The sequence below is a fragment of the Pterocles gutturalis genome, unplaced genomic scaffold (assembly GCF_000699245.1).
Source record: "Pterocles gutturalis isolate BGI_N339 unplaced genomic scaffold, ASM69924v1 scaffold16942, whole genome shotgun sequence".
Classification (NCBI taxonomy): Eukaryota; Metazoa; Chordata; class Aves; order Pterocliformes; family Pteroclidae; genus Pterocles; species Pterocles gutturalis.
The window spans coordinates 1-26,626 of NW_010108250.1; the positions used below are offsets into that span (position 1 = coordinate 1).

Genomic DNA, 26,626 nt, shown 5'->3' on the forward strand with positions numbered 1-26,626 from the left:
GAATTATGTTTCTCAGGAAAACATTAAAATTTGAAACCAATGCACTAAAACTGAGGTGCAGGTTACATAACAAACCCAAGATTACAGGTTATAAAAAAGAGAAAAGCAAGATAGGTGTTCCATGATGGTAAGGCAAAACCACATATATATTAATTTTCTGCAACTGTTTCCCAGTCATCAAGGAGCTGACAGTCTGGGACAGTGTTCAGTATTTGAGTAGCAGGGGCCAACTGTCTAGTGAGGTGGTGATTGAGACACGTATGAACATGATTATGCGACCTTGGGTGACATGGATGTTGTCACTGAGGGATCCGAGAGGTTCCTTCCAATAGGATCATACCCAATCATATGGGTAATAAAGACAGAAAGCAACGAAAGGGTCACTTGGAGGACTGAGGTGCATGTTAACTGAGCAGTCACAGGAATATTACATTTTTTCTATGGTGAAAACTAGTGAGATTTAGTAAGGGCATTACAAAAAATAGAATCATGTATGAAATTATAAGCCTCCTTTTGGATTTGCAAACTTGCAGTCCATTCCTCATACTGCCAGTGATATAGTATAAAACTCAGTGACAGTAATTGTAGCCTAAGCACTCTCATTTGCAATTTACAATACAGAATATTCCTGTTCCAACAGCAGTATCTAGAGAGTGCTCCCCTAAAGGCTGTTACGAGTCAGTTCTCATTCACTTGTGGGACAGAACTGAGGGAATAGCTTCTAGGTCACCTGTGCCTTATAAGCAGAGGACTGTTCGCAGCATGTTCACACAGAGCTCTGCTTAGTTTAGTGTCAGCTGTAGTACTGATTTATCAGGGTGACGCAATTTAGCTTGTAAGAGCAACCTGGCCCAAATTTTTCTTTAGAAAGTATATGTTACTCTTAAAAATAACTTCTTTCATTTCCCTGGGTTTATAAATCTAATGTGCTTCTATTTTCTACATTCAGTTGCTGTCTAGACATATTTTTAAACTTCTTCCCACACATCTGTTCAACTTTCCAATACTTCTGTTGTTTTCATTTAAATTCACTTCAGTTGACCTACAGATTTTCCTAAAAAAGTGAGATAATATACACTAAAATTAGTATATCTGCTTTTTATTCATCTGTCTTGGTTTGTCCTAGAAATGGAACAATATTCCTGACACTTAAAGGCTACAGTAACCATTTCCGTGTAAAATGATAACTGCAGGACTTGATTTTAGAGTACTACACTGAAGACTTGTAAAATGTTCTAGCCTTTCAGCTTCATCCTGATGCAGAACCTGTCCCTGGAAAATATTTTATATCATTTGCCTTATCCTACCCCAGCATCACGATCTGTGGGCCAGACCCAGCCTGCAGGATGCTTCCATCAGATCAGTGGCTTTGCCCCTGCAGGGGATGGGGAGCAGCTGTTGGGGAAGGGAAGGCTGCTGGAACAGTGCAGAGCCTCCCCCCGTCCCTGATGGAGCCGGGCAGCTGCTCCTCGTCCCTCTGGCGCATAAATGGGGGGGCTGACAGGAGCACAGGAAGGTGACATGGCTCTGGGGGCCCGGAACACAGACCTAGTTCCCATTTCTGGGCCACCTTGTCCAGGTTTGGTATGTTGGATGGGCCGCCTGCTTTTTGGTTAACAGCTCTGAAACACCTAAAAATGACTCCTAGAAGCCAGAGGGCCCCTTGCGATGATCCTTTCTCACCTTTTACAAAATTCAGGCCAACAGGTGCCTACTGACGGGGCATCCAGAGCTGTGGCATGTGTGCTACCGCGGTGGGGCCATGCCCAGCTCAGGAAGCCTTCCTTTGCAGAGTCAGGGGAATAACGTGATTAAGAAAGTGGGGAAAGAGAAGAAGAAAGAAGTGCTGCCTGGACACACAGACTGGCAGGGGGGGGGAACTAACAACTAACTCCCCACCACTGCCTCTGCTGCCTCTGGTGCTCCTCATCACTCTCCACATTCACTGCCCAAACCACTTATACCAGATGTTCCTTTAAAAACATCCAGGGTGGAGAATTTTTTCCACCACCTTGTTCCCCACAAACATATGTACCTTATTTCTAACCTGAATTTATTTGGCTTCAATTTTCAGTCACAAGGCATGACTGTAGTCTGATTAACTGCTGGTACTTACAGATGGTAACAAATATAACCTTCATTTTGCATAATTCAGATGACGTAACCAGGCCAACATATAAAGCCAAGTCAAATGCTCCTCAGAGTTTCTTACCTCCATGTCATTACTTCTGTCAACCTAATTGATAATCATTTAAAAAATTATATTCAGTTTGATTAAATCAAACACACAGATCAGCTTTAATTTCACTGACCCATTTAAATTTATTAGCTAACATGGGGCTGAATGATGAGTAATGTTAATGATAATTAATACTTATGAATAATAATTATTAGTCAGCCCTCTCTTAGCTATGCAATATTTTCCACTGATTGATGTCAGGCTTGTAATTATTCATGTTATGCCACTTGGCTTTTAAAAGTACTGGCACAAAGTTAGCTTCTCACTGTCTTTTGGAACCCTCCCAGTTTGAAAGGATGTACTAAAAAAACATTAATGTTCCACAGAACTCCTAGATGCAACTTAGACTGAAAGCTCAATTGTAAAATGTCTGACTTTAATAGATACTGTTTAACATCCTCATTAGCTACTGTCAATGAAAGCCATTTCATCATCTGATTTAATATATCTCTGTCTTTTCCCCAAACACATAGCAGAGTATTTGTTCAAAACTTTTGCCTTTTCTGCCACTTGACACTTAACAGCATCTCTGCCTAGTGCTGGATCAATAGTCTTGTTACTGGTTTCTGTATTCTTGCTGTATCTGCAAAGTAGCTTCCTACTGCCCTCAGTTATGCTACCCATATCTCCTTTTTGTTATCTACAGCTATTATGTACACATATTTTCTGTATTTCAACTTATATGAATTGCTATCAACTTATTTTGACAGTAAGAAGAAAAAGAAAAATGCTTGAAGCTGAGTTAGTTTTCAGTCTTTGGGGAGTTTGTTTTCAATTGTGCTTTTTGTTGGGGTTTTAAAAATTATTATAGCTTCCCTTCTGGTCTGTAGCTGTTTTGAACATTGATAGACAGCTCACTAGCATAATTCCTGTTTTTCATTTGAACTCTTCCACTCAGATGAGAGAAAACGGTTTTCCAGTTTGTGAAATCTGTCCTTTCGCAGCACCAAAAATACCGGCACTTGACTAAATTTGTTTTGTGCAAATTGAATAAAGATCTTTTTCAACTGACTCTTCATCCTGTGATCAAGTTCTCTTTATCTGTCAGGATGAAGTATAATATAAAATGCCATCATTTTGGATTCAAGAATTCTTGAGAGCAGAAAGGTATTGTCCATAATTTCTAGAAAGCTTCAAACCTGCTATAGCACTGGCAGCCTCTCAAGCTCAGCGTGCGTCCGTGAGGCTGAAGTGCCTCCCTACTGTAATGCAGCGTTCTCTGCCCTACACAGCACGTCTTCTCTGCCATAAAATAATTTCTTCTGCTGCACCCAACCTCTTTTGGCATGCAGATCTGTCACTAGTGCTGCCAGTTGTGTTAGAGTCTTCCATACAAGATGAAGGAGTAATTCTAACAAACTCTGTCATTAATCTTTCTTTCACTTGTTTTGTGCTCTTCTCTTGCTCTTGCCATAAAGATAGATGTAGATCATCAATAAAATAATGATTGTTCAGCATTAGTGTGTATCCAGATTGAATGTGTTTTCTGGTGCAGCTCAACAGGAATTTGCTGTCACACTCCGAATACTATATTCCTTGCAAATTCTCATTGCCCCACTAACTGCAAAGTACAGCACAAAAAATATTTATACAAAAAAATATCAGAAAATCACAGCATAGCTGAGGTTGGCAAGGACCTCTGGAGATCATCTAGTCCAACCCCCTGCTCAAAGCAGATTGCTCAGGGCCTTTTCACAGTCATGTTCTGAATTACCTCCAAGGATGGATACATGAGTCACTAGAGCAGAAAGTACCTACTTTGTACCTGAAATGCTGTCAGGAACTATTAAAATAGACTGCAGCCTATGGTTTTGTGTACCAGGTAAAATGTAAGCTGGGTTTCTGGTGGTTCTACAAGAAAAATCTAAGTCTGGAGTATCACTCAAGGAGAAAAATACAATATGAAAGATTAGGTCACCACTGGTCACCATCAGTGGTAAGGGGTATTGTAAATCAGTAGAGATTAACATAAAATGTATCAGGCTTCAGAGGCTAGATGCAGCTTTGACAAGATAAGGCAAGCAACAGCACTACTTCTCTTTAAAAATAACTAGGTTTAGGGCTATTACCATCACTTGCAGAGCACTATTCATCATCTGCCAGAGCCGTTCTTTTAGCAAATGTTCTCTCCAGTCATCAGCGCATTATCTGTGGGGGACAGCTTCTAAAAATGGGCTTGATGAAAATGTGACTTTTCAAATCAAGGGGTGTTGTTACAGCTAACAGTGCAACCTCACCCTGTAAACACACCACCAGGGAAAGTAAAAAGAAACTGACTCATCTTCAAAACATTTCCCTTTTTGCTTGTTTTTTCTCACTGTATGATGTTACATTGCTAGGAAACACACACAAACTCCTAGTGAGGATTCCCAATAAAAAGTCAGTGCCAGTGGTTACCACCAGGTTACATAATTTTCTCCTCTGCTTAGAACAACATCTACTTGCAGCCACTTTGAGCTAAGGCAGCCAAACTTCTTTCTCATGGTCTCCCGCCTGTAAACGCATAGCCATTGCAGCTCCTAGCAAACACAGCCGAAGTGCTTACATTGAATTTTCACCTTTTTCTACAGATTTGGGTGGATCTTGCCAGATGGACCACTTGACTTTAATCAGTCATACCAATAAACCTGTAGGCTGGAAGTGGCACTGACATTTCAAGGGTGTTTGCTGGAAGGGGCATGACTGATAAAGCATGGACTCCGGCGCTTGGCTTTTAAGTCAGCCAGTACCCAGGATTTGGTGGAGAGGAGAAGTAGCTATACATCCATGGAAGGCTTTCTCCATCTTTAGCTAAATGTCAGAGTGTGAGAATTGTTTTCATCCTGCCATCCTCACTATTGCTGCTGGTGATCACTGACTTTACTGACACAGTAGTGCTTTCCATTGAAAACTTCCAGATGTACCCTTACAGCTTCTGCTGCAGGGGATCTCTTCTCCTCACCTATCAATTACGAATGGCATCAAGCTTTTAATTTTCAGGATACACTGAAAAGTTTATCTCTTTACCCAATTGTCATAGAAAAGGAACAATAGTCGCTTGTACTATTAAGCATGATCATGTTTTTTTGTTATGGCTTACCTTTCACAAATGGAGTAAGCACATGAAGACAAGTTTTTCCATTAGGGCTGGAACCAGGGATGCCTGACCGCCCCACTTGCTTCCCTGCGCTCCCTCTGATCCTCCTCATGCCGGCGACCTTCCCACCTCAACAACCCCACTGTACCTTATGTACCGGCCCCTTCCCCAAATCTCCTGCAGAGACATTTCTGCTGCAATGCTGCATGGCTGTGAGAGGCAGCAAGACCACAAATTGCTGATTGGGGAACACTGGCGAATCGGTCTGGCATCAGGATCAGGAGTGTTTTGAAGTCAAATAAAGCAATTTCTCTTTTTAAACTTGATTCTCCTCTAATAACTTACAGACATGTATCAGCACCATTCAGTTAATGTCTCTTGATGAAGAAATGCTTCATTTAAGCTACAGAAATGTTTATAAATGCAATTATTCATGCCATCTGTTTTTCCCCACTTGGAGTCTTCTGCTTCCAGGTCTTTCCTGTTGGCTTCACCTTTGAGCCCCATCTGGTCTATCCACTGCTTCAAGCCTAGCTACAGTGAGATTTCCAGCTACACCCTCAGTCATTTTTGCCTTGGTATCACCTCCTATGTGGAAAAAGAACATCCTCAAACATTTCTATAGGATGTACACTCATGTCAGGGATGCAGTTCCAAGTTGTCCTCTAAAGCTATACATTGGTTTGCCTAAGTCTTTCCAGACATTTAGTACAGTATTTGCTCTCTCCTCACACACCATCCTACACAAACCTGATGAGAAACAGCTCCTGAAGTTCTGGGACTGCGCTCTGGCCTCTTTTTATTTCATATTCTTTATGCCTTTCCACATACTTTTTTTTTTCCCATTACCTGTTTCTTTAAAGTTTCCCTCCCTCGCATATTTGCCACATGACAAATGCATTCTCTACTTGATCACTACTAGGTCTGTATGGGAGTGATCCAAATTTTGTGGGGCAGGCCTGGTTTTGGATTATGAGCCAGAGCTACTGAAAGCTTTAGACCTGTTCTGATTTAAGAGTTTAGTACAGGCTTCTCCAAGGCTGAGAACTTTCAAACTACTCCCACATGGTAGCTGATTCAGAGAGGGAGTTTTCAGCTAGGCATATTTCTAACATTCAAATATATAGAATCTGGCATTACTGTCCTACCACATCCTGATGTCAAATGATTCATTGGTCTGGGACCTTCTTCTGTCTCAGTCTGGTGATCTTCCCAGAAACTACCAGCCCAGGACACCCTTCCTCAGGTAGGCTACACTTCAAAACAGGTGGCTGGATACAAGCTGGATCACTAGCCATGAGGAGAGGTGACTCAGCCACATGACCAGCTTTTACAGCTATGAATACATATTTCCAATATGTCTCAGTAAAAAAATGTTTTGTAACTCTCTGTATAAGGATCATCAGAAGCCATGCATGGCCAGGGCTCCAGATAAATCCAACACAGATTATTGTTGCAGACATTATAGATACTGGAATGTTCAAGGTCTGTGGCAAGAAATTGGGAAGACCTTGAAAAGCACAGGTCAAACATGAGATGCTGGAGCTGACATCGCAAGATTGTGGAGGGGAAACACTGCAAGGTCTTGGAGGGCAGACTGAGGTCTGAATCCTAAAAACCTTCAGCCTACTACTGGACACCATTCATGGGGAATATTGCTTAGTCTTTGTGGACAATGACTCCCTTTCCTCTAAGTTTTAAAATGCACTGTACACCCAAACTTCTCAAAAAAATGTATTAAAAGACGAAAGGATAGCATAGGTGACAAAAGTTATATTCTCCTTATGGCTATGACAATGGCAAGCACCTTAAAGGATTGCTCACACTACTGAAAAACTAGTTTTTTGTTGATCTTGTCATTGATCAAGCTGTACACCTACACTTGTTAAGTACTTGAAACAGGAATAAATAGATTTCATGCTGCTCTGCTGGACTGTTGCAACTATTTTGTCACAAGAAGTAGCTTAGCTGAATTTGGGACCCACAACTTGCTGAACACAAAAATAACACATTCAGTTCAGGGGAAGCAAAACTGTAGCTGAGCCATTATTCTTTCTACTCAGTTCTCACGCTGCCTGGGTTTGGGGAATTACTTGCAATGCAAGTCAAAACAGACATGGGGCTGCTCTAAGCTGAGCCTGGTTGCCTGCCAAAACAGTCCCCAGGAGACTCTTCTACCAGATGAGATTTATGGTAGTCAAGCACACCACTCTGAGATATCTGCAGCTCTTCTGGACTGGGGCTAATTAGTTATGGGGCAATGCCAGCTTAGTACTAGGACAGGGAGTCTGCCATTCTGGCATGAACTACTCCCTCCTTAAAGAAGTTTTAAAGTCACATTCTATGCTAACACTATTATCACTTGGATCTGGCCTTACAGTTTTATTTTACATATCAAAATTGCCAAGCCATTGAAAACTAAGTGCCAAAGATGTATTCCACATATTGTAGCATAACATATTTTCCTCTGTAGAATAAATGTCAATTAAATATCACTCAGGACTGTAGGCAGTTAGGCTGGGATGTCTGATAACTCTTGGAGCACACACAGGGAGTTATACAACACCAGGAAGCTACCATAATGATGGGAAATTTTGGCCTGGGCTGAGATGTACATCTCATCTTTATCTGTATAATGAGATCTGACCAATTTACCCGTAAACTCTGTCTGGCAACACAAGAAATGCAGGGACTGTTTGACAGACAAACAGACCTGTCTTTTGTTTACAAATACCAAGACTTCTGGATCCCTGGCTTCAGAGATGCTTGACATACAATGCAGTGCAGCTGTGGCCATCCCGGGGAAAGCAATGAGACGGGTGTTATTTGAGTATGGTCTCAGCAAATACTGACTGAGAGTCCTGTCCTCTGAATAGTTCCAGTTTAACAGCTGCTATTTATTATGAGAAAAATAGCAACTGTAAAGCTGCTTGCTACTTTATTTACCTGAAGCTCAGTAGCAACCACGGCACTAGGATATTAAAAGAAATTTTTCATTCAGTACATCTGACCCCAAATCCCTAGGGACCAATTGGTCAGATTGCTGGACATTAATTACCAGCGTGCTTTTAATGTCTTGGCCGCTTCTAAGATTAAGCACTACCCAAAACTATTATGACAGTATATTCCTGGAATTAACAGAGGATAATGCTGATTTCGCATACATGGCTTCACAGCTCCTACCTGTAAAGTGCTGATGTGGACAGGAGTCCCTGTGCCATTCACCGTGTTCTTCTTGGCAGCGTTTCCACCTTTCCCTTCCGCTTGCTCTGCCTTGGCAATCTTTGCTTTTTCAGCTTCAATTCTCTTTGGATTGTTTAGCATTACCTGAACCACTGCATACTCCACCAGGGATGCAAACCCAAAGAGAAGGCAAACAATCAGCCAGACATCTAAGGCCTTCACGTAAGACACTTTGGGAAGTTCAGCGGCAAGCGTGGTACATTCAGATGCCAAGCTGAGCACTGAGAAAATACCTACGGAAAGAAAAACAATATATTGACTAAAGAGAGCTTACCCTTTGGGCACTGGCTGTGCTCTTCCTCTGAAACAGACAACACTGAATGATGTTTTATAACAGTGAATGGGGCTTCACAATGCAGTCGGTGTATTTTGCAGCAGGCAGACACATGCCTTCAGCTAATGAACGAGTTAAACTGAATACTTGGGTAGGATACTGAAGTTAGTGATGAATTATTAATAATGAATACTTTAATTTCATTTTATAAATGGAGAAAGAAAAAAGTGAGGCTAAACTGGTTGCTGTGGTTTTCCTGCCCCGTCATACACCACAAAACTGTGAAACGGGCTTTCCAGAGATTTATCTTACAACAAGCATCTAAGTCTGGCAAGACAGAAGAAAAATATATGCTATTTAAATCAAAAGACTCCAAGTCCTTTGAATTAGACTTGAAGAACTGTTGCTGTCCCAGAAATCTGAACTGCAGGAACAATTCTCTGAACGACCTGCTCACAGGTGCAGTGAGCAAACATTAGGTGAAAGGGAAGGTTTTGCTGAAGAGCAAAGCTGTACCAGCACATTAAAAAGCCTGTGTTCCCAATTCACAGTTAAGATGAAAACACTGAGGTGCTTGAGGATCTACGATCATTCCCTATTCAAGCTTACAGGATCTAGAGGAGGCTTTCTAGATAAAGGGCTTTTCAGGAAGCTGCTATTGTGAAAAAAAAACACCTGCAAAGGCTGTTGAAAGGTCATACTCATCTTCAAACTAGGTTTCAGCAAGCATTCCTCCTTACAAGGCTTTCAAACGTCACCATCTGTACAAGGCTCACATTGCAAAAGACAAAATACAAGTCCAACCTCAAAAAGGCTCCAATGAAAGGGAAACAGTAGCATAAACAGCTACATCTGAAAAAAGCTAACTTTAGAAATGGCTGTCAAGTAGGGAAAACTTATTTTAAGCTCCCAGTTCAGAATGTCTCATTTTGGTTTTGTGAATGGTAATGACAAAAGTCTTCTTTAGTTAGGAGTGGGCTGCTTCACTAAATGTAATCAATGGTTATAGACAAATGTTGGCTAAAAGGAGATACTCATTCTTAACTATGTTTCTTATATTGGTCACATGTGCTATCCAAAGCCTGAAATAGGTAATTTTCTTCAGATCCAATTTAAATAAGTGAGAATGGGAAAACCTTAATACAACTGTAGGTATCTGTATTGGCCTATCAAAGTATTCAGTTCTAGTTGACCATAAATAACATATAATTATTTTGCTGCTGTTCCTATTTGTATTTTAATAAGATAGATATGATACTTTATTTGGTATTAATCTCAAATGGCCAACTTACTACCTGCTAAAGCACTGAAGAGAAAGTATAAAGAAGTTATTGCACACATATGACTTTAAAATACAGAATCTTATGGTTTTTTAATTCAGAAATGTGTAATATCAACTTCTCATTGCAAAGCCGGATTTTTTTTTTTTTTTGTCCACTGGGATAATACAGAGTGTCCAGATGTGCTATGTCAAATCAGAATGATATGGCAAATACTGAACAAACAAACCTCAGTGTCCACTTGTAGGGGAACGAGAAGATGCTGAATTAGGCTTTGATTTCTGGGACATGAAGTTTTGCCCTTAAGAAACCGGAAGAAGGCAGCTTTGCCCTGAATCAGAATGGAAGAGGAGGTGATGGAAGACCAGACACGGCTGGAAGGAGAACTGACCTGGTGGTAAACAATGGAAAGATCCAGATGGAAGCAAGAGAACTAATTCGCTAGAAAATAGTGTGTTGTTTTTAGTTAATAGCCAATGAAAGGTTTTGTAGATGATGTATTCACAGTGGTAAAAGACTACAAAAGTAGTTGTAAAAGAGCAATACAGTGATTCTTCTTCACCACCTACTGGAGTTTGCTCTTTGATGCCACCATTACAACTGGCACCCAAACAGGGACCTCTATGATCCTGGAATAAACAACTGTGCAATCTGAATTGCGGGAAAGGAGTGACCGGCTGAACGAAACAAAGATTAATGGGAGAAGAGAGCTAAAGGAGCCCCCGGCTAGATGACATAAAAACTAGCCCCAGTCTCACTTATTTTCTGTCTACTGTATCCAGAGCATTAAAGTACACACATGCCCATAAGGATAGAAAGTGAGCATAGAATAGTCTCCTTTTTTTCAAATTTATTTTCACTGACCAACACCAGCTGTCTTGGGCTGAACACTAATTATGGATCATAATGAACTGCAATAACAAGCACAAATAGGGCTGTACTGCCTCTTAACATATGAAGGACACCTCTGCCTATGCCCAGCAGGCATTGTTCTTTCTCCAACAATGTATTGTATCATGTACCATGCACATCTGTGCTAGACTTCTGAAAGGCAGCTTCTACCCCAGCCGTGAACAACTGAACTAGCCAACGTATGGACCGGCTCAACATCTTGGATATTGTACTTTTTTTCCTACCTACTTTAAAAGTGCTTATTATCTTAGTATGCAAGGATTACTACCATGCCTGGTGCTGAAAACATTTGTACAACCACTGCGTAGAGCTTAAAATACTGGATCTTACAATCTTGAATTTAATTCTAAAAAACTAACTTACAAATTCTCCTAGCTGAAAAGATTTTAATGGAGCTTTCATCAATTTGTTCAGTAGGGCAAGCGAGGTCATGGCGACCTGCCACTAATTTCCGTTTGCCTGGATACCTAGGATGAAAAGTTCATTCTCAGAGTCCGAGAAACTTCTAGGTTTTCAAGGTAACAACGAAGTGAGATAGAAGCACATACATATTCTATTAAACAACCATTTGCTGCCAGATCAGAGTCAGCATGGCCCTGGAGACCCTAGCACCAGAGTTGTAAGTTGCACCTCTGACAGCAGCTGCACTACGTACCTACTTAAAACAGTCCAAAGCCCAGGGTTCAAACTGAGTGAGGAGAATGAATAAGCAAACTGCAAGTTTACTCATTAATAAAGAAAAAAAAAGGAAACAAAATAAAAAATTCCCCTTTCCTTCTCAGGGAGGACTAAAGAGAAGGGACAGAGCTCCTTCCTAGACACTTGCAAAGTAAAGGGAAAGTCAGCCTTTCTAGGAAGTCCCTCTGCATTTTTGCCTCTACTGTGGCATTCCGCTGGATGGCAAAGTTTAGCTTATCAGTAAGGTTAGTTAGCTCTCAGCCTAAAGCATGCTTGTACAGCGCTACTATTTTAAAAATACTGCCTCAAGTTACATGTGGATAATATCAGAAAGTGCCAATCCAGCAAAGCACTTCAGCATGTGCTGCCAGATAAATCTCCCTTTTTTGAACTCAAACTTACTGGCTCCAGCACTATCTACTGGCAGTGAATTCCATGGGTTAATTATATGCTGTATAAAAAAGGATTTTCTGGTTTATATTACAGCTTTAAAAATGTCTGGCTTCTTTCATTAATGTTATTGAAAAAGGTAATATTGTGTCTTCCTTTCCTTACAATGGGATATCTCTAATACATTCCCTTCTCTCATTCAACTTCATAAGCTAAAAGACATAATCTTGCCAATCCTTCATACTACAGTTCTAACATATATCTTTATGTCTTGTTCTGAGACCCTACATTTGTTACAGTTTTATAAAATGGACTAGAACTAAGACAGATGGGAGGACAGGTGTGACCGGGCGGGGTCATGCCTGGCCTCAGATCTCACTGTCTTTTGTATGTGTGGAACATATCACTACTCCAAGCCTTTAGTTACCCTGTTGCACCCCCACCAGCACTCTGGACTGATGTTCCATCATCATCAACATCAGGCTGCTGAGCATGGACAGAAGTCTCATGTCCCTCAGAGCCCTACAACACCACGGAAGCTCTTACTCCCTTTGGGCTTCACATGGCAGTGATGGAAAGAAAATTTTTTAAACAGATGCTGGCACACTGTCAACCTGTAAACAACTGGAGAGTCCTCTGTTGGGCTTATTAAAAGGTGAAACACCAGCAATTAATTAGAATTGCAACTTAGTTCCTACATTGACAAAGGCTTTTTGTTCAAACAAACATACAACCTTCTCCCAGAACACTAATCAGTCTATAAAAACATCATCTCCTTACCGGTTTGCAAAGTATGTTGCATCCCTAAATCATGTGGAAGCTTCTGAGATGCCTAGTGATGGGGAGCAGTAGCCCACTATATGTAATTCTAAGGATGACTGTATTAAGATATTCATAAGTAAATCTGAAGTTGCTTCATACCTGATGAGGCCTGTATCTAGCCATTGAGAGTATAGTGGTCATTGATATTTTTTTGGGATTAGATATCATCCACTTGAAACAGAAATGTTAATCTGGTTACATTTCAAGGTCAACTGTCTTCAAAGATGTAGCCAGAAGAATTAGTTTGTCACCCCCTAGCAAATTGGAGAAACGTAAAACTTACCCCAGTGACAGTGCTATCAACTTGTGTTACTAAATACTGACTCATGACTAAAGGATGGTCAGATTCAGCAGTTTTTGCTTCTCTGGAGCATCAGGAAAAGTCACATCACCAGGCCAATGGTTAGTATCTTTGAAAATGCATTATTTCAGAAACGCTAATACATAAAATGTGCCCAAAACACTTATAAATGAAAACAAACAATAAATAAGTATGCATGTTTAGTCACAAAGACATCCATGTTACATAAATCAGCACTATATCTCTTATACAGCTAATATATAATTAATAAGCCTGTCTGGTTGGCTATTTGAAGTGGAGGATCGTAAAAGTAGAAGCACAGCTCAGGTTTTGATCATATTGGAGTTCACTACGTGAAAAATATTTGCAGTTCTTGTTTCTGTCTTTTTAATTTGAGGCATGCTACATTTTCCCCACACTTTCTTTTCTTAAAATGTCACGCTTCACATTACGGAATGCATCCTTGCTACTTTTCAAGGTAAGAGATTATCTTTGTTACTTGCTATCAAAATGACATAGGTTGTGACTCCTCCCCAGGTAACTACTAGTATTTTTAAAGGTCACAAAAAATAAAGCTGATTTGTATTCTGAAACACACCCCTAGAAAAAAGATAGAATAATAAGCCATTTTGTTACACTTAATTAGAGCAAGGTAGTGAACACTGACTCAGAAGCCAAAAGTAGCATTCCAGTCATGGTTGTCCAGATTTTTTACAGCTCATAGTTTATTTTGCCCATCATAGCACAGGTGGAGGATGGTAGATGACCTGAGCCGGGAGCAGTGAGGCTCAGGTCAGGGGGTATGCGGACACTTTTCCACCCAATAAAACTCAGCAGGCACCCCTCCCGCTCCAGCGGGCTCATAACATGGGGATCTCAGCTACCCCCTACTGCACGACTCTACCGATCACAGACACCAACTGGCAAGGTGATGCGGCAGGTCCCGACTCCAAGGGCCTCCAGTGCTATCGACTCCTGTGAGGCTGCACAGGACTCATCCTGTGGGGGTGTGGAGGTTCAAGTGTGGGCAAGAGGCTTCTGAGGAAGGGAGGGGACTGGAGGGATTCTGTAACTGTTCCCCTGGGGTCTTGAAAACAGCTGCACCAAACCTCCTGGGACATGGAAAAGATCTGGAAAATAAGGGGCATGGACTTGTGGAGGAGTGCCAAGGAAAAGGGGGTCACAGGGAGGAGAGAGCCTGGGGGAGGACAGGTCATGGCATGGGGACAGGAATCCAAATGGGCAAGTGTCAGAATGCAAGAGCCTGGCTCTGCACTTCCTTGAGCTGTTGGGGTGTGGCCACCCCTGAGCTGGAGTCCCATGTACAGTCCAATTAGTCAAGATAATATTGTTTTGATTAACTCCGTGTCCTACTATCTCATAATAAATGAAGGGCCTGCCTACTGCGTTGTGCTGAGCAGCATGGAAGCACGAGCCTGAAGTACTCTCAGGAACTGAGACTCTAATGAAATAAAGCAAATCTGGTAACAAGGATGCTAATTGTCTTTCAGACATCATTCTGTTTCTTCTAATTTCAGAAAAAACTGCTCCAAGAGGTAGCTATTTAGAGGCTTACTCATCACCCTGCTTTCTTACTGATTATTCAAATGTTCAAATTCCCATAAAGTGCATATTGCCACAGTGTCTGCAGCATCACCCGTACATGGGTAAGATCAGATTTGTCCGGGTTGAGAGAAGCAGAGACAGTGTGCTTACCATACAAGTGCTGGAACCGTTATCAAGCGAAGTCTTGACGTGGAGGTGGATTTTACAGGACTAGGAATGAGGAGGTTTCAGTGAAAATGATGAGCAGATAATGGAAGTGAAGTTGCTTTCAGTGTCCAGTGTCATGTTGTCAAAGCAACTGAGAATGGCTCAATGGCGTTGAAGTGGATTGTGATGGTATGTGTAAACGCAGGTTACCCAGTGGGACTCTTGCAGCACTTGCATCAGGATTGATCCAAAATGACAGCCAGGATAGAACAACAATTAGCAGTGTAGGAGCATAAACACCCATCATGTAAAATCCAACTTGTCTTCTTAAAGTGAAGATTACTTCTACACAAGTGTAATAACCTTTAAAGAAATAAATGCATTAATGTTTAAAGTGTTTGCAGGTCAACCTCTTTGAATCCATATCTTCTAGGCCTTTTTCTATTTAAGTTAAGAGCAAAAGTTCAATTATTTTCCTTTCTTTATAAAGGCACAGAGTTCAATTAAAAAAAAATGTTCAAAACATAAATCTATATAGCCACCAAGTGTGGTCAGGCATGTGGTACTCTCTGTGCTCTATAAGGCATCCTCCATCTTCTCACAGTGCATCAGGAACAGGCAGTTAAAGTGACTCTCATCTTGACACTGGCTTCAAGATGCAGTCCAGATAAATCCAATAGGGGCTAGCAGTCATACTAGCTTAAACTCATCTAAAAATCCTACCTAGCACTGATTTGTGCAAAAGATGGAATTAAGAAACATTACTGTAGAAAGTTTAGAATGGAAAGAGGTGATCTGAATGTGACTCCAAGCAGAGATTTCCCCAGTATCGAAAGCTGGCAGAGGTGGCTTCTAAAATTGGTACAGACTTTTCAAGAGACTCTGCAAAGTTTGAAAACAGGGAATACTGCCTCAAACCTTTTAAAATGAGGACCTAAAGCACACAAAAATTTCAGAAAATATCTGTTAAGATGAATTCAATAAAAAATAAAGCTGCAGATACTAGAGGTTTTCCTGGAGATAACAGATGGATCAGGAAATCCAATAAACAGAAAAAACAACCTGTCCATATTTTTGCTCAGTTAGCAGAATCGGCATTTTTATGTTAATATTAACACAATAGCACTGTAAAAACAACTTCGTAAACAATTCTATCACATGGAAAAGGCATTCTTATATTATATTACAATTTCAAAATTCACATAAGTCCATATCCATAAATAAAGTTGGTGCAAAGATGATTTAGAAGATAAATAGATATATTTTTGACAGATTCTATCTTCTATACTTTATCAATTAATTGCCATAGAATGATTAAGTCATCTTAAAAGTTCTGTTTGGGCATACACTAACCAAAACAACAAAATAATAAAACATCAAGGAAAAATTTCCTTGGGTAGAAGACACTATATGGTATTTTATAGTTCATCCTATCCTCTTCAATGATCTGCTGTCTGACAAATTTCCCCTCTGTAATTCCTGAATAGTTTCCAGATACTTGTAGGTTTTATATTTTCAAATGAGGGATGACCTTCAAAATCATTATTTGTTTGCTTTATGCCAGAAATGCATTCTGTATGGCATCATATAATCTTTCATCAGGCAGAGAACAGTATCTATTGCTCTCACCATTCAGCTCATGAGGACTTATTTGGATCTGTCATACATTTTGATAAACAAAGAATAGGCAATTTGCAAATTCAAATATTCAAGTTACTGCCACAAAAAAGTCACCCCAAATTTGCTGACCCTCTTTCTATTTACATAGATATGACAAAAATAGGCAGTAAGGATTAAGTTCTTTGCAAGTGGCAAGAATCTCCTATATACGTCATAACTCTGAAAATGTGCTTGAACATAGAATCACAGAATGGTTTGGGTTGGAAGGGACCTTAAAGATCATCAAGTTCCAACCCCCCTGCCATGGGCAGGGACACCCTCCACTAGCCCAGGTTGCTCAAAGCCTCATCCAGCCTGGCCTTGAACACCTCCAGAAATGGGGCAACCACAGCTTCTCTGGGCAACCTGTGCCAGTGCCTCACCACCCTCACGGTAAAAAATTTCTTCCTAATACCTAATCTAAATCTGCCCTGTTTCAGTTTAAAGCCATTACCCCCTATCCCATGTAGTGTCCTACCACTACATGTCCACATAAAAAGTACCTCTCCAGCTTTCTTTCAGGCCTCCTTCAGGTACTGGAAGGCCGCTATAAGGTCCCCCCAGACTCTCGTCTTCTCCAGGCTGAACAACGCCAAATCTCTCAGCCTGTCCTCATACAGGAGGTACTCCAGCCCTCTGATCATGTTCGTGGCCCTCCTCCGGGCTCACTTCAACAACTTCCCTGTGCTGAGGACTCCAGAGTCGGAAGCAGTATGCCAGGTGGGGTCTCACAAGAGCAGAGTAGAGGGGCAGAATCACCTCCTTTGACCTGCTGCTAATGCTTCTTTGAATGCAGCCCAGGACACAGTTGGCTTTCTGGGCTACAAGCGCACATTGCCAGCTCACAGAATCATGTTAAGCTTCTCATCAACCAGCATCCCCAAGTCCTTCTCCTCAGGGCTGCTCTCAAGCCATTCTCTGCCCAGTTTGTATTTGGGATTGCCTTGATCCATGTGCAGGACCTTGCCCTTGGCCTTGTTGAACTCCATGAGGTTCAAGCCTGTCCAGGTCCCTCTGGATGGCATCCCTTCCCTGCTGTGTGTCAACCCCACAACACAGCTTGGTGTTGTCAGCCAACTTGCTGAGGCTGCACTCAATCCTACTGTCCATGCCACCAATAAAGATGTCAGTGTCAGTCCCAATACTGACCCCCGAGGAACGCCACTCATCCCTGGTCTCCACTTGGACACTGAGCCATTGACCACAATGCTTTGAGTGTGACCATCCAGCCAACTCCTTAACCACCGTGTGGTCCATCCATCAAATCTATGTCTCTCCAACTTAGAAACAAGGATGCAGTGTGGAAAATTGCCAAATGCTTTGCACAAGTCCAGGCAGATGACATCAGTTGCTCTTCCCTTATCCACCAAAGCTGTAACCCCATTGTAGAAGGCCATCACATCTGTCAGGCATGATTTGCCCTTAGTGAAGCCATGTTGGCTGTTACCAATCACCTCCTTATTTTGCATGTGCCTTAGTGTAGTTTCCAGGAGGATCTGCTCCATCATCTTGCTGGGCACATGCAACACTGCCTCTTGATTACCTGACCAAATTTAATTTTAACTATGTGTGCAAAATCCGCTTTTTAAAATACCTTCAATATAAGAACCTAAAGTAAATCAAACTACTGATTGCTGAAAACACACTTTAGAGATACTTCAGAGTACTAAAATATTCCATTCATATTAATGAAGTACTAATTGCAGTCTTGATTATGAGATTTACATGGATGTTCTTAATTTTTAAACAAAAAGGATTTGCAATAAAGGAATTATTAAAACTTTAAAAAATTTCATGTTGTCACTCCAACCACTCTGACAGTTCTCTAACGTTCTTTGTGTAGTGTTCAGATCACATACACACGCAAAAATGTGACCATTTTACAGTGTCATTTCAACTTGTAGTCACAAGGTGCTGAAGCTCGAGAGAACACTATTGATTTTCTTTCCTCTTTAATGGTACAGTGTACAATTCTTAGATTTTTATTTAAGGTTCCTAAAAATACCTATAATATCTAAAGATTTTTTTTAGAAGTTTTATTTTAGATTTTTAGACGTAAGTCAAAACTAAAAATCATCATAACTTAAATAACAAGATAGCAATCTTAAGAAGGATTTCCTTTTTCCCTCAAATACAATGTAAATTTTCCAGTTTTCCCATTTGTATACATTTTATTTGTGAATTGCAAGATCCATCCCTTTAATTTTTCACTACTTCATAGACTTTTTTTTTTCAGTAAATTCGTTGTTTAATTAAGAATAAAATACTTTTCTCACTGCTAAGTAAGCTTCTTCCATATCCTGACTTAGATTTGAACCACAGCCAGTTGTTGATTGTGCTTTCACAAATGTAGAATTTTCCTGAGGAGAACTAATTTGATATTATTTACAAATGGTAAATCACCTAAAATGCTGAATTATGTAGTTAGGCTAAGAACTCACTCATTCTGCAGTTAAAAAATTAAAACTAATTTCAATTTTCATTACCTTTTTCAAGTTAAAGTCTTTAACTCTGCGATCTACTATTGTTACTTGAGATCCCTTCAGACTTGGGATCTAGCTCAGGAGCAACTGCAAGTAACAGACCCTTGACTTCAGCTGAATAGTCAATGAGAAACTTGCAGAGGATCCTCAGAAGCTGCAGTGCCACAGCCATCCTCACTGAGTTTTAATGGGAGATTTATTCATATGGTGCAATAGCACTCACTAAAATAAGCCCTGCTGACTTCTGTTGTTGTAGAAAGTCTTGTGGCTGCCCAGTATGTGAGTAGTTTGGATATAATTGTAGGCAGGAATCAATCAAGGTAAAAAAGATAAATCATTAGAAGCCAGAGTACAGAAACCATTGGATAAATTTGTGCCTACACTGAGACAATAATCATAAGATTAAATAAATACAGGGCTGAGGATTGTAAGCAGCTTTCTATAATGACAGACTTTCCAGAACACTTAGAGAAAGGAAGAACCTGCAGGGCAAAGCATTTGAAGTTAACACTTGCATATTATTCACTCCTGGAACAGAAGTCAAACCCGAAAACCAAAATTATCCTACTTTGCTGCAACTGGCATAATTCTACATGAACATCCTTTCAGAAAAGTCAGACACCTCCAAGCATAAATGGGTATTAGGACTATAGCAACAAAATGGTGATAGTAAGATCACAAGGCAAGCATTTAATCTCATCTTCAACCTAGATACTTCTGTATTTGAATTAGTTTGCAGTAATCACAGCATGATAGCTACTATTAGATGAGCTACCTGTTAGTTAAAAGTAATCTGTTTTATCCCATGAAACATAAGACATGAACTGGAATGTTAACCATTAACTATAAACAGTAACTGAAGGAAGCTTAAAGTTTTTTTACCGAGGAAATAATTTATATTACCTACCTGTGCCTTTATAGTACTTGGTACAGTTACCATATTCGATATCTTCCTTTTTAATATCAAATTGAGGCAGAGCAATTTTCTCTAACTGTACAGGGTCTCCAGACTGCCAGATAAACCGTAAGTCATCAGTTGTGTAACCAACTACAAGAAAAAAATAATAATAATAATCGTTGAAAGAACCATCTCAGAGTAAACTGCAAGAAAAACTAGCATACATGTATCATGTGTCTTTCACTCTTTTTCTTTCCACTTCCTGTCAAAGAATTAAATACAAAAACTAAATGATCCAAACTCAATTGTTATGTAGGCCTAAATTAGGACTTAGCGGGTAGAACATTACATTACACTATCAGCAATATTACACTGATTAAGAGGTGTTTGTTACAGTGCTTACTGTTTAAACAAAGAAGGAAAAGCTCGGTTCTCCACAGCTTTGAAGCCTCCATATTCATTCATTCTCTACTTCAGTAAAGCAAGAAAAATATACTGAACTTTAACAGCACTCACAAGTCCTAGTAACTTCAAAAGAATTTAATCACTCAATTTCTGTGAAAAATCTTGTTTTTTATGTAAAACAACCTTTATGCTTAGTTGTTCAGATTAAAGGCCCTGATTCATGAAAGCATTGCCCATCAGGACATACTTGACCAGGAATTTCAGTAGATGTGTAGCCCTACTGAAATCAACTGAGCGCTTTCATGATCTCCTGAGTACGGACAGACTTCAGCATGCACCTGAGTGTCTAAATCATGATACATACAACACCACCAAGTGAGAGGCAGTGAAAATTAGGTGCACAATATTAAAGCATAAAGCAATATTGATTAAATATGTATAATCATAATCAGGATTTTACACGACATTTTTCTGCTAACTTCTGTTTATTAAGGATTAACTTAATTCAAACAGAGTTAATGGGAACAGAGATGGGGACACATAAAAAAGATGGAGTTGGAATGCAGTGTTTTGCAGTTCAAAGCCTCTGAAAACCATTTAAAGAACCATTATTCTTCTGGAGGCATTAGACAGATTTTGGTTTTTATCTCTGAAAAGCAGCTGTGATTAAAGAAGGCAAACTGTTCATAAGCTAACTTCTCTAAGATTCACAACTTGAAAGTCACAATGTGTCAAAGCTTCATCATGGAAGACAAAAATTTATTTGTTCTAATTATTCATTTATAAAATCATTCTTACCCCCTTACAGCATACAGCAAATCACAAAACTGCTAAGATCCTGTATGATAACAATTACTGGACAGTCAAAATTTTGTCTTTAGGGAATGTGTAGAATTGGGGATCATAACCGCAGATACAAGAGCAGCTTAGTAAAACTGCTGTCCTTCTCTGTTTTGGAAATCTAGCAACTAAAAATAAAATTGATTTGAAAATAACTTCAGTAGAATAAAACTGACAATGGCTAACAGGGAAAGCAAGCCCACTGTTAGAACTGGAGGGACAGACAGGAGGTCCTGGGTACCGTTCTTACTTTTGACAAGTGAATTAAAAGGTAGAAGAAAGTTCAGTGCACACTGTCTTTCCAAAGGAGCACACTCCTCCTGAATTTGAATATTTCAATTTAGCATGGAGAGAGACAATAAGGTTGTTTAAATAAAGTTTTTGAGAACTTTTTTATGAGAAGTGCTTGCTTGAATAACTATACCTTGCAATGCTTGTAAAGCAACCCAGACTGAGAAAGCTTGAGCAACCTTCCATTAATATTACTGTCTAGTTCCAGTTCAATCCTAAACTGATTTGAGTTTACTTCTGCTAATGTACATGCATATTAGTGATGGTCAAAATTACTATGGACATACTATAATTCTAAAAGAATGCTGGTAATCAAAAACTAAATTGTAAAGCTCTGATATCACTATCATTATTACCCTTGTCCCCACTGGGATGCCCTGCTCAGCTTTGATTAACCTTGCTCTTTCTTCACTTTTGCCTTACCTTTCCTAACCTCATCTTCCCACCAGACCTGGTGGATTAACAACTGAACAGGGTTTTTGTATTACAGCAGGAACGGGCTGGAGCAAGCCATCTTCCTTCTCTCTGCTTCACACTTGTCCTTACCCAGGAAAACAGAATTACCATGAAAGAGGGATCACCAGGGATCAGAGTATTGGGAAAAGGCTGTCCTTGAGTAAGCACCCTTCTGCTTGGACAGCAGAAAAGAGTATGGGTTTCATAAACATTTTGGCTGCAACTTCCAGCACGGCATGAAGCCCTTCTGAGACGAGACCTGGCTGCCCCTTCCTAAGATCAAATCACCTAGAGACCAGGGAAGGACTGATAAGGGAAAGATGCCTGACCACATCCACAACACATCTTGAAACCACTTTCAAAAGGTTTCGTACTAAATGCTCTCAATGTATTGGTATCAAATACTTTTCCTTCAGTATCATATCAAAAGAGATTTAAACAATACTGTGCATCATCAAGGTAACAACATACAAAGCAGAACAGATGGTGGAAGCTAAAACTACCTGGGGAAACCATGGATTCTTTTTTCCAAATGATATGTTTCCATTTTACTAAGTTTACTGTAAATGTTTTTATAAAACTAATCAGTCTTCATTATGTTTGATAGCAAAAGCTAAAAATAGAGTGCATTGGTGCCATAACTGTAAGAAATGTTTTTTGATAGCAAAATGTATGTTGGTGGAGCTAGTGAATATTAATTTCAAGATCCATTAAAATGTTGAAATGAACAATTCAGAACTGATCATTTTTTTGTTTGATTCTCAGGCATGCCTAGAAGGCAACTGTTTTTATGCCCAGACTGATTTACATACAGCTTTCCAATTGCATCTTGCAGCGCTGTGTATCCATAGGAAACAAGGTCAAGTCCAAAGGGCATGACAGAGTAATAGACAACCTGAAAATACAGAAACGGAATTTAAAAACAGTGTGAGCTGCCGCATAAGCAGTAGACTCCAATAAGAAAAAGAAAACACAAGCATTTGATTTTTCAGCTTCTAAAAGAGCAGAAAAATTTACAGTTATAACTGTTTGAAACTGAGCTATCACTAGTAGTCTGAGAATAAAATTTTATGGACTTTTAAACATAAGATACTTCACAAATTAGAGACCTAATACATGACAAAATACATATAGGTCATAAGAATAACCAAATCAAAGGTCCATACAGAACAAAGTCCTGTCTCCAGCAGTGGCCAATGGCAGATTCCTGAAGAAGAACATGAGACTACAGCAATCAGGAAATGATATTTCACCAGATATCCAGCAGCCTCCCAAAAGCTGCACCTCAAGGACTTACTAAACCAAAAGTGATGCTTCAGCATTACAAGGAACCTCAAAATATTTTTTTCCCCTCCAAGAAGCTGCTTTGCTTCCATTCAATTTCTTCAGTCCATGTAAATTTTAATCATGCACAACATCCTGCAGCAAGGGATGCCATAGCTAAGCTGCGCACACTCTAATCATCTCCTTTCATCTATCTTGAGCCTGTGTCATAGTTCTTTTACTGGAAAAGAAGGCGAAAAATCAATGTTCATCTATGTGCCAGTCACTATTTAGAGACCTCTATGCCATCACCTCAATGTGAAAAGTTCTGCCTTGCTTAGCTGGTCTTTATAAAGGATGCTGTTCCCTCCTTTGACCATCCTTGCCTCTCTTCTTGAAATGGAAAGACCAGAACTGCACGTTGTATTCAAGATGGATGAATTTATACAACAGCATGACATTCTCTTTAATCCCTAATACTTCCTAGAATTCAATTCACTTTCTCAACCAGTACTGAGCCATTAGCTGACATTTTCAGGGAACTAGCCATTATTGCCCAAAGGTAATTTTCCTAACTGGTAATAACCACCTCAAAACCAATCACTTTTTACATAAAGTTAAAATAATTTTTTTCTACATTCATAATTCTCAGTTATTTACATTGAAATTAATCTCACTTTGTTGCCTGTTCATTAGATTTCTTTGTAATTCTCACTGTTACCTCTTTTCTTTACTATCCTGAACAGTCTGGCAAACACACCTGTCAATTCACAGTTCACCCTTTTATCCAAATGATTTCTGTTGAACAGCACAGTAGCCAGAAGAGATTTTTCTGTGGGACTCTACTGCTAACTTCTCCTCATGCGAGCACCAGCTGCTTAGTCCTACACTCAGTTTCCTAATTCTTAACTATTTATGCAGGCAAGAGCTTTCTCTCAAATGCATTTTGTCATTCTTGTATTTGGATAACTGATGATTCTTTCATTTATATGTGATAATATCTCTGTAAACTAAAAATACAAGGCATAGCAATTATATATTTTAAAAATTTACAATCTTAGTAGTGTCACCAAATCACAGTGTCTCAAAAATTAATCTTACCTGCATACATACAGTTACAATTTAGGAATATTACTGTATTATTAAAATCAGAATATTTTTATAGGACAACATTGATTTCAAACTTTATTGAATTTGGTTTTGTTATTTGGAAGTTTTCAGACAAAAATTTTTCCATCAGAAACACTTCGGTTAGTATTCACTTCATATTCACTATTTGATTACCTACTGACTAAATAAGCTCATTTATGAATAGCTGCAACTTGGAAAAATATTCTAAAGAAGTTGCAATGTTTCATTTAATATTTGCTGTTTCAAGTGGGAAGTTTATTTTAAAGCTGAAAGTGACTTTCTATTTTGAAATATTAACTTCTACAGGCTTCAAAATCTACTACAGAAACAACTGATATCAGAACCAGGCCCTTCAGAGTCAGCCAAATGAAATTGTTTGATTGCTCAATATATTTTCTTTTCTGATCACTGTCAGCAAAATTCTTGAGATGGAGTTCTCATCCCAGTTTGGAATGGGCAAAAAAGAACACAGACTCTCCCATCTCCTTTCTTTTTTCCAGTCACTTCTGCTCCAGGAAGAAATAGCTTACATGACCATAATTTCAGAAGTGGTTCCCTCTTAACGGTAAAGTTGCAGTACACTCAGGTAATCATTTTTTCCTCTATTAGGGCAGTATGTTCCAGTTCACACCAGAAGAAAATTAACTCTATTGTTAGGGAATTGAGCCTAATCTCTACTCATCATTGTGTCTATAAACTGTCCAGAGCTGTAATTCACTATAAGATCCTTTTTAATCAATTTGCTATTTTCAGTGGATGATTATTTTTATGGCATGGTGTATACCTTTGACAAACAAAGTCAAACCACAAAAAAGTATGTGTTAATTGCAATTAAATTAGACAATATTTTTTGGTCTTGTGAAAAATCTATATCCAGTAAGGCATAGAACTTAACCAGGATTATGCCCCAGTACTTTTACAAAACATTTATATCCACAAATTTTGAAATTTCTGCCTTTCCCTATATCATTAGTAAGTAATAATTTTCTTTAGTTGATGTAGAAATTCAAGTGGTGCAAATGACATTGTTTTGCTGTAGGCTTTACTTCAGACCTTATCCATTTTGTTATGCTTCCAGGAATCTAAACAATTATCAAAAGGGTTTAGATTTGGTTTCCAATAATATTAGTTTACTTAATGTGTTAGCTTAACATGACATACAAACGCAGAAAATTCAAATTTCTATAACTTGCTGTGCTATAAGCCAGCATGCTTCATCTGATTTCTTTACACACATTTAATTTATTGTAGCATTGCTTACAAACTGTCATATAAATCTAAACTTAAATATTTGTCGCAAACACAGCATATATATCTCATATCAAGTAATTTTTAAAAAGAATAGAAATATATCAATAATATACCTCATGCTGACTAGGACATCTCCATCCCGAAATATAAAAAGAAGGATATTTTCTTGTGTGACATCATGGAAGTTGGCATTTTTTTCATTTGCAAAGAACAAGTCAGGCTTCCAAAGACATTTAAACATTGTTGGGTCCACTGTCAGCGTATCTGAACCTCTCCAGTCGTTGGGCAGTTTGAGTCTGGGGTCATTCCACTTCTGTCTTAGAAAGATGTTGACTCTATAATCCTGGTGGGAAGAATACACAAATATTAGACTAGCCAAAAGTCTAGTCAAAAACCCATGGAGAAAGAAAACCATTCTATCAGACTCTGAAGAGAAAAGCAATTTATGTCCTGATTTTTCTATCACAAAGACAGTAATCACTATTCAAATGACATTAGTAAGTGTTAAGTTTATTACACTTTCTGACAAATAGGTAAATAATGTCTCACTCATGTTTTGAATATAGTAACTTGCTTTTAAAAGAGGACAAAATTGCATCCCCTCGACAGTAGCCCCCTGTTACCTAGGCATAGAGAAAAGCATGCAGCAGGGCAGAAGGAGGCCACAGCTTGACTACACTAAATTGCTGCAGGCAGCAGGCACGATATGGCTTCTATCAGCATATCCTGTGACAGTACATTCCAGTTTATTCTCCACTTGTTTAAGTGGCACACTGATGGCACACTGTTTTCCATAAAAGCAGAAAACACACCAGGTAGATAATAGATTTTACACTACACACCCAGAATACAGCCTCAGCCCTTGTAACAGTGATTTGGGACTATTTTGGTAGCCAAGGAAAACTGACGCCAGCTTGCAACAAAAGTTCTGATGTAGCACATATGAACGCAGAAACAGAATAGGGCTCAAAGAGAAAAAATCAAGGCTTTACATAGAAGAAAATTCCTTCTGGATTCAGCA

General features: G+C 39.3%; 1 protein-coding gene across 1 annotated transcript in view; it reads right to left on the reverse strand.

Annotated features, from left to right (window-relative positions):
* Positions 1-8,498: 8,498 nt before the first annotated feature.
* GLRB (glycine receptor, beta) overlaps positions 8,499-26,626 on the reverse strand; it is a gene marked incomplete at its 3' end in the record, with an annotated part of 39,402 nt that continues 21,274 nt past the window's right edge. The window contains exons 4-8 of the mRNA XM_010072575.1: positions 25,719-25,948; positions 22,773-22,855; positions 19,978-20,118; positions 15,139-15,291; positions 8,499-8,791 (exon numbers count right to left, since the gene is read on the reverse strand). Coding sequence (XP_010070877.1) covers positions 8,499-8,791; positions 15,139-15,291; positions 19,978-20,118; positions 22,773-22,855; positions 25,719-25,948 — 900 coding nt within the window. The remainder of the gene's footprint in view (positions 8,792-15,138; positions 15,292-19,977; positions 20,119-22,772; positions 22,856-25,718; positions 25,949-26,626) is intronic.